Here is an 8,452-nt window from a genome sequence, read left to right on the forward strand (position 1 = left end):
ATAGTAAATTTTGGGAAACCTGTACTGCTCTTTGAAGAATGAGAATAAAAATCAAAAGTCATGCTTTTTGCCATTTTAAAATAAAATTTGAAGTGGTGTACTTGGTTACTATAGAGCCCCCTGTCCTGTTCCATTTTGAGATACAGAGGCAGGTGAGTTAGTTTGTTTCATTGGAGAAGGATCTGGTTTTGGTTTTTTTCCCAATAGTGATTCATAAAGCCTTTTACTTGTAAGTAACAAAAGTATATTAACAGCTTTAACTCCACCATTCTTGGATATGATAGATTAGGCAAGAAATACTTGTATTTATTTTTACAAGAAAGGGTTGTTTTTCTGGTTGCCAGAAGTGCCAGTTTATCAGGATTTCTCTAGGCAGGTGCAAATAATGGCAGGAAAGGAAAGCTATGGTGAAGGGATGAGATGCATTGATCTGTTGCCTGTGAAGTTTAAAAATTGTCAGTCTTTTATCTCTCTGTGTGGCCGGCATAATCAAATCGAGACAGAACTGATCAATCTCATTTGAATCAATAATTCCTTTTTCTTTGTGAATTCCATTTTAGGGAAACAAAGCCAGATTCTATATTGTCTTCATTTTAGCTCACGTACTCCCTCTGCTGAGGGTGGCAGTCACTGCCAGGGTTCTCAGGCAAAGCTGCAGTAATTTTCAAAAATCTGGTGCATAGGAATATAAAATAAGGCCAGGCCCCTCTTTGAATTCTGTTCATGCCCCCATATATTGTGACTGCACACCGTAGTAAAAGCTTCTCCTATGGCACACTCATTCTGATGCAGTTTATTATGAGAAGCAGCACCTCCACATCCTATTGTCACAGAAAGCTCTTTACGTCATCTGGCTGTGATTTGCTACCTTTCACAAGTGGTACAGACGGGACTTGGAATCAGATGCCAAGCTCTTCAGACACTGAGACCGTGGTATCAACAGCTCAAAGACAATTAGCAGACACTATAGTGGACCACTCATTTTATATTCCCATCCATTTACCAATATAATTAATATAATAACAGAACAGTTACCAGTAAATGGTTATAGAGAAGTCTTCCAATGGAAATGAAGAGTACTTTATTTCCATGGTTTATTTGCTGAAATTTAGAAATGCATTTCTCCCACAGAAACAAAATTAGAGTCTAAGCACTGGTTCTGCTCTGGACTGGGTGAATTTAGACACCTCTCAGCTTTATCCTGCATGTCTAGCAGTATGCTTTTATCCAAGAAACATTTCAAAAACTAGGTACAGCATAAAAATATAGAACCAGCAAAGTTCATTTCCTAAATATTTTCTAATATGCTATAAACTAATCATACTGGAAAAAAATCTGTTTAAATACTCTGTCCTGTGATTTGAGGAGAAAAAACAAACAAAAAAATACTCTGTCCTTTAGTAATCTTATCCTTTTTATCTTTTTCCTAAGCCTGAAATATATACATTATTCCCTATTTTACTGGTGAGGAAACTGAGGTTCAGAGTTTTAAATAACTTATCTATTAGCACTGTGGTCCCCAACCCCCGGGCCATGGACCACAACTGATCCGTGGCCTGTTAGGAACCAGGCCGCACAACAGGAGGTGAGTGGCGGGTAAGTGAGTGAAGGTTCATCTGTATTTACAGCTGCCCCCCATTATTAGCATCACCACATAAGCTCCACCTCCTTGTCAGATCAGTGGTGGCATTAGATTCTCATAGGAGAACGAACCCTATTGTAAACTGCACTTCCAAGGGATCTAGGTTATGAGAATCTAATGCCTGATGATCTGAGGTGGAGCAGAGGCGGTGATGCTAGTGCCGGGGAGCAGCTGCAAATACAGATTATTATTAACAGAGAGGTTTGACTGCACAATAAATGTAATGTGCTTGAATCATCCTGAAACCATCCCCCCCACCATCCATGGGAAAAAAAATTATCTTCCATGAAACCGGTTCCTGGTGCCAAAAAGGTTGGGAACCACTGCATTAGCACACAACTAGCTGTGAGCAGGAAACAGAATTAGGCCTATCTAGTGAAAACAAGAAGCTTTTTAAAGTTATATTATGATATATCATAATTTATAAGCCCATATATAAAGGCCTAGAACCCTAACATATGCTTCTATTCTGTGTGCATGCTGTTGCAGTGACCATTCATTATATTCTATTAATAAAGCCATGCTATCAGGAATGTACCATTGTAAATCCATACCAGTTTTAGAAGTTGCCGATGGCAAAAGTTTGAAAGATGGCTTGAATGATTGCATGTAACACTCAACCCAAATAACAGTGACTTAACATGAGATATAATTTTATTTTTGTTATATAAAAGAAGTCTGAAAGACATTCAGGGGCTGGCATGGTGGCTACGTGGTCATCAGGGACCCAAGCTCCTTTTATCTTTTTGCTTTACTATCCTAGTGCAAGGCTTCCATCCTCAAGGTCGCCTTGTGGTCCAAGAGGAATTCCAGCAGTTGCAGACAGTGAGAAGGACAAAGGGATGCACCTTACAACTGAGTCAGCCCCTTTTCAATACCCATCCCAAGAATGCCACACAGTCATTCCTTTCATCTTAACCAGAACTCCCATGGCCATACCATGCAGGCATGTGAAGCTGGGAAATGCAGTCTGACAGAGGGTCACATTGCTGCCCCAAATAAAATTGAGGTTCACATATTGAGAAACAAAGAGAATGCATATTGAATGGCAAGTCATTGTCTCTGCCATAGCTAGAAAAGAATGTGACTCCTCACAACCTGTCTTATACTTTCCCAAACCATATAGGCAAACGACGAAAATCCAATCCAAAACCCCTTGTTCTGAGTGAAGCTAGAAAGCAGTTAATGATCTACAGACTACCTCAGGTCCTCCGGCTGCACCTTAAAAGATTCAGGTGAGCATGCTCTGGGAGTCCCAGATGGCTGTGAGCTATGGGAATAGCTGCTTCAAAGGCTTTGTTGTGAACAAATGTCTTCTTTGATGTTAGGATGGTGAGCCTATTCCCTTGAGATGTCGTGCTTCCCATGGAGATAAAATGGTTCATATCCAGTAAGGCATGTTGATGTTGAGGCCCAGCAGGACTTGGCTTCTGTTCTCACGGCCCTGTTTAATTGTCTAGCCTGTACTAGTTGTCTGTGCTTGAAAGATTTTCTTCAGGAAAATCGCTTGAGGCCAGGAGTTTGAGACCAGCCTGGGCAACATAGCAAGACCCTGTCTCAAAAAGAAGTTTAAAAGAAAATTAGCCAGATATGGTGGCATGCACCTATAGTCTCAGCTTCTTGGGAGGCTGAGGTGGAAGGATCAGTTGAGCCCAGGAGATGGGGACTGCTATGATTGCACCACTGCACTCCAGCCTGAGTGACAGAATGAGCACCTGTCTGTACTTAAAAAAAAAAGAAAAGAAAAAATGTCTACCCTTGCTTGGGCTTATGTAGATCCATCTTCAGGATGAAGTGTAAAGTAATCTGTGAAAAGAAGGGCAAACAGTAAACTACAAAAAGATTGTTGCCTGAATTGCTTGTTTAAGGATCTCTAGGTTCAGAGTGCTTTGTGAAACATTCATAGCAAATATATGTGGACATTGATCACCACCATTTTGTTGATGGGAAAACCAAAGCCAGAAGTTAAGTTTTCTTGGTTCTCTGCTTTACCTGCCTCTACCTCTGAATGCATATACAAGTTTTTATTAGTAAGAAGTTTATATCCATGTTCTAGGTGGTCTGGCCGTAATCATCGAGAGAAGATTGGGGTCCATGTCGTCTTTGACCAGGTATTAACCATGGAACCTTACTGCTGCAGGGACATGCTCTCCTCTCTTGACAAAGAGACCTTTGCCTATGATCTCTCCGCAGTGGTCATGCATCACGGGAAAGGGTTTGGCTCAGGACACTACACAGCCTATTGCTACAACACAGAGGGAGGTGCGTGCGCTTTACTCTGTGGGGCGGGGGACACAAAAAAGGGTTGATTTGTCCACATTTTATTGCTTTTCTTTTATTTCCATCCCATGGATTACCTAGAAGGAAATTACATACATTAAAATCCAGTAGCAAGAATTGTGAAAGTTGGATTCAAATTTTGGATATATCACTAAGTAACAGCATATGATCGTTCTAAGAATGAAAAGGAACTGACACGTAAAAGTGCTTAGAAAAGCACCTAGCACATAGTGCTTGCTCAGTCAGTGTTGGAGGATATTGTAGTATTATTGATAGCATTGGTTAGCTATAGCATTACTATTGCTTGTAGTAATGCTACTTCTGCAGACCTCACTTTCCTTCTTGGTTATGCAGAAACAAAAGTACCTGTGTAACATGGAGGTATTGTATGAATCTCACTAGCATGAGCTCATAATAAAGCTGACAACATTTACTGAGCACTTACTCTATCCTTACTGCTTCCCTTACCATGGGAAGTGTGGGGATGCAAGGATGCCAGGGCCCCTTCAAAGGAGACTTCAGTCCTCGTCCTCCAGAGTGGAGCCTCCCAGCTACTGCACTGAGGCAGGTGGGCTGCAACGTGTGTTTTCAGCAGAGCACTATTCTTGAACCCCTCTGCCCTTGGGGTAGCCAGGGCCTGTGAACAAATACTTTTTTATTCCTTCTAAATTTTCCTTTATCACTCCCATTTCCATTTCTCCTCTCCTCCCCTTCCTATTGCTTAGCCTGAAATAGCCTGGCTGTCTTTGTAGAAGGCCCTAATGGACAATGAAAAAGCCTGAGTAAGACGAGGACAAAAATTACAGTCAGTTGATACTGTTTGAGACCAGCCTGTAGTATGGTGGTGGGGTTAAAGCCAGTGATTACAGAGAATTCTGTTGGTTTCATTTCCTTGTCCCTTCCCCCACCACCAGTAATCAAGGTTGGCTCTATTCGGAACTCCTCTGTCCCTTTCTTCATCTCCTGATTTTGCCTGCTCACTGGAAATACAAGTTGGGTAGTCATTTTCTCTCTTTCTCTCCTTTGGTTTCCCAGGTTTTTGGGTCCACTGCAATGACTCAAAGCTGAATGTATGCAGTGTCGAGGAAGTGTGCAAAACCCAGGCCTACATCCTTTTTTACACTCAAAGAACAGTGCAGGGCAATGCAAGAATCTCAGAAACCCAACTCCAAGCTCAGGTGCAGTCCAGCAACAACGATGAAGGCAGACCACAGACATTCCCCTGAATGGGAGGCATGTATCAAGGACTGACTTGCTTTTAAACTATTGGTGTCCATACTTCTTTCCTCTTGTAGGAAATAAGGCTTACTGCAGGAACAGATTACTAGGTTTGCCTCACTGGGTCTTGAGTAGAAGGTGCCAGGTGATTCATGTCCTACCATAAATTTTATAGTTACTTTCTTTTGAATGGATTTGGAAATTCCCTCCTTTCATAAAAACAAATCAAAAGGAATAACTTCTATTCATCAGTTGCTTGTGAATATAAAGGGATCTGGATGCAGGAAAGGGGGTAAATTGATCATATCCATGCAGGAAAGCAGCCATGTTTTCTCTCCACTGTGTGATTCCCCTGCTAATCAGGACCTCCTTAGAACACCAGAAGAACCCTCCCGATGTGAGCAGCCGTGGATAAAGCACATGAGGGGGGCCCTGGGCTGGCAGCTTGCTAGATGGGATTGGTTCCAAGGTGGGAGATGAAGTCTAAGGATTTATTCCCGCAAAGGAAGTGACCCTTAAGGGTTGAAAACTTGTGTGCTTCCTTTTTTAGGAGCTAGCAGTTGAAGTGAGTGAGATGCATGGAGCAAATTGCCCCATGCAAAATGGGAGGGTTTTCATGTGTCATACCCTCCGTGGCTGCTGCTGCTGTAATTTAATCATTCTAAACCTCTTGAGACTGGCATGAATACTCCTTCATTCCAAAGAAGGGGCAGTTCATATAAAGAAGCAATAGACTAGCATATGTTCTTCGTTGCATGCTGAGCCAAAGGGCACTTCTGGCTATCCCAGTACTGTAGCAGATTCCTGGTGCAGGTCTAGGGCAAGCACATGGTTTCGTTCAAATTGGTCCTTAGATCAGTTGTCTGAGGCTTTCTCAGAACTCAGTTGAGGGTGGGCAGGGATAGCCAGTGGTCCAGGGCTTATTTGAATGCCTGTCACCTGTTCTCACCTTGGTATAGCACGCAGCTTCTTAACCTACAGCTTCTTTCTTGCTCCTGGAGAGCAAAACATTCATGTTCACAAGATTTGGTAGCTTTTGCTTTCCTAGGGTATGGGAACTGCTTAGGAATCTAACCCCTACATGTCCGAACAGTTTATTGCTGATGGCCTTGGCCTGTTTCCTCCCCAATCTGGTAATCCCTACTGTTGCTTTACCCCTCTATACTCAGTCCATCAGAGAAAAAAGCAAGAGTGCCCTTTTACTCCAGGACTAGTGAAATACATCTTTCTTTTTAAATTGGCTCGGTTTCTAAATAGAACGAAATTGCCTACACAAAACCTCCCCATCAGGCACCACTGAATTTCCCTTTTTTTTTCCTTTTTTTTTTTCAATAGACAGTGTCCCTGAGGATGAATTTCCCTTCTTAATCTTTCACTTAGACTCTCCAGTGAAAGCGAAAGCAAACCCTAACTCTCGTTGCTATGGTTGCTGCAGTGAGCCTCAACCTGTCACTATGAATGCTCATCTTTTGACTGAGTATAGCATATTAATGTTTGAATTCAGGTAGAAGTACAGTTGTCACTTGAAGGGAGTAGACATGGAAGAGAGTTTGGGGAGGGGTGGGAAGTGGGGAAAGTGAGGCTAAAGAATGAGGGTCATAGCTTTCGCAATGTTGATGAGCCACATTTCCCGAACAGATCTGTAGCATTTGCTGTTGACCTCTTTTGCGATGAACTCTCCCATAGGACCTGCCAGGTAGCACTGAGACATGGAGGAAATTCAGACAAAAAATGGCTCACCCTGATAGGGAAGGAGTTGACTATATTTTAAATTAAACTTGCTTTTCCAACACTGTGAGGTTTCTGTAATATTTAGCTTTTATTTGGAAGCGATAGCGTATGGCATTTTTTATGCTGTTTGGTTTATATTGTCTACTGCAGGCTTCTTTGTATAAGCTTTGCCTGGGCTCACCCTCTCCTGGACACTGTTTTAAAGTGTCACAGCTGCCCACGCTGCCAGAGGCTCTGATGTGAAGCCGTATTCTTGAGATCCACATTTTAAAGTCGGCATGATTGGTAATGACTTTTCGTGGCAATAGAAAAGCCCAGTAACTCAAAAAAACCAAGGAGAATAAAACAGAAAGGAAACTATGAATCATGCCTCATCTTTCATTGAATCCTATATTTATTATTCTAGAAAAAGAAAAACTTACAAAATAGAGAAGAATACTAGAGAGCATCTACTTCACCCCTCAGATTGTCTAAGGGGAAATACTTATTAATAAACAAACATTTAATGGAAAATTAAAAGAGCTTCAAATTTAATTTTTAAAATAGTTTTATACCAAATATTGTAAGGATTATTAGGCAGATTAAGGACTTTGTGAAATAAGTGCTTAACTTAGCTGAACACCCATGTATCAAATTGATAAAAGAAACCAACGTCAGAGTCTCCACTGAGCTACACACTCATGGAGGTGCCCATTGCAGTCGCAGACACCTCAGGTACCCAGAGGCAGCAGCACTAGACACTTAAAGTATTTAAGGAGATTTTTATTAAAGACAAGAGTTCCCTGCTGCGTAAGCCAATATTGTGAGGGAAATGTCCCTTTGCCTTTAATTTATTTACATATTGGGAGTAGATGAATGTCTCAGTTGCATCTTACATTAAATTGAAACATTCTAAAGAGAAGAAAATAAGAACCAGGTAGACGTTGACTTAGATGCTGCCAAATCAAACCCAAGGTCTCCTAACTGAACCTTAATGGGCCTGCTTCTCTCCCAGGGCAAGTAGTTAAGAGTCCTCTTCCAGGAACCCTTTGTAGTTGGCTGGCGTGTTTACTTGCTGCTGTAGCCAGCCAGGATGAGTGCACCCTGGCCCTCAAAAAGGATTTTTTTACCTCAAACTAGCCTGACCCTCATACTTGTCATTGCCTCTGAGATGAGCATCCGTGCTAGTGTAAAAAAAATTAGGAATGCCCTTGGCAGCCAGATACTGAAGCTCTTATTAAATGGTGGGCAGAGCTCTTGCCAGCTTTGATCTAGCTCCTCTCAGGCTGGGTGGGGGCAGTGCCACACTGTAAAGAATTTCCAGATGTCTCTTAAAATGTCATGAATAAAATTGGAAACTGTAGAAGTATTAATGTGTCCTATGGACTCAATAGCAGAGTTTATTTTTGTTTTTAATGGCAAGGTTTCTAGAGTCAATGATTGTATGAGTTCCTACTCTGGCTATGCTTACAACTCCATCCAAGTTCAAGGGAAGAACCAGTGAGGTGGGTTGGCTGGCAGTGGGGCATGCCCCGGCGTAAGCCCTAGAGAGTTCAACAGTAGTGCAGAATGAAAACTTGGTTGGGGATGAGGGGGTGGGGG

At 42.0% G+C, this 8,452-nt stretch overlaps 1 protein-coding gene across 1 annotated transcript in view; it reads left to right on the forward strand.

Moving 5' to 3' along the window:
* Positions 1-5,265, forward strand: part of USP49 (ubiquitin specific peptidase 49) — a 27,681-nt gene extending 22,416 nt beyond the window's left edge. Inside the window, exons 4-6 of the mRNA XM_012640882.1 lie at positions 2,769-2,877; positions 3,699-3,904; positions 4,958-5,265. Coding sequence (XP_012496336.1) covers positions 2,769-2,877; positions 3,699-3,904; positions 4,958-5,148 — 506 coding nt within the window. The 3' untranslated portion in view covers positions 5,149-5,265. The remainder of the gene's footprint in view (positions 1-2,768; positions 2,878-3,698; positions 3,905-4,957) is intronic.
* The last annotated feature ends 3,187 nt before the right edge of the window (positions 5,266-8,452 follow it).

This window comes from Propithecus coquereli, unplaced genomic scaffold (assembly GCF_000956105.1).
Source record: "Propithecus coquereli isolate 6110/MARCELLA unplaced genomic scaffold, Pcoq_1.0 Scaffold158, whole genome shotgun sequence".
NCBI classification, from domain to species: Eukaryota; Metazoa; Chordata; class Mammalia; order Primates; family Indriidae; genus Propithecus; species Propithecus coquereli.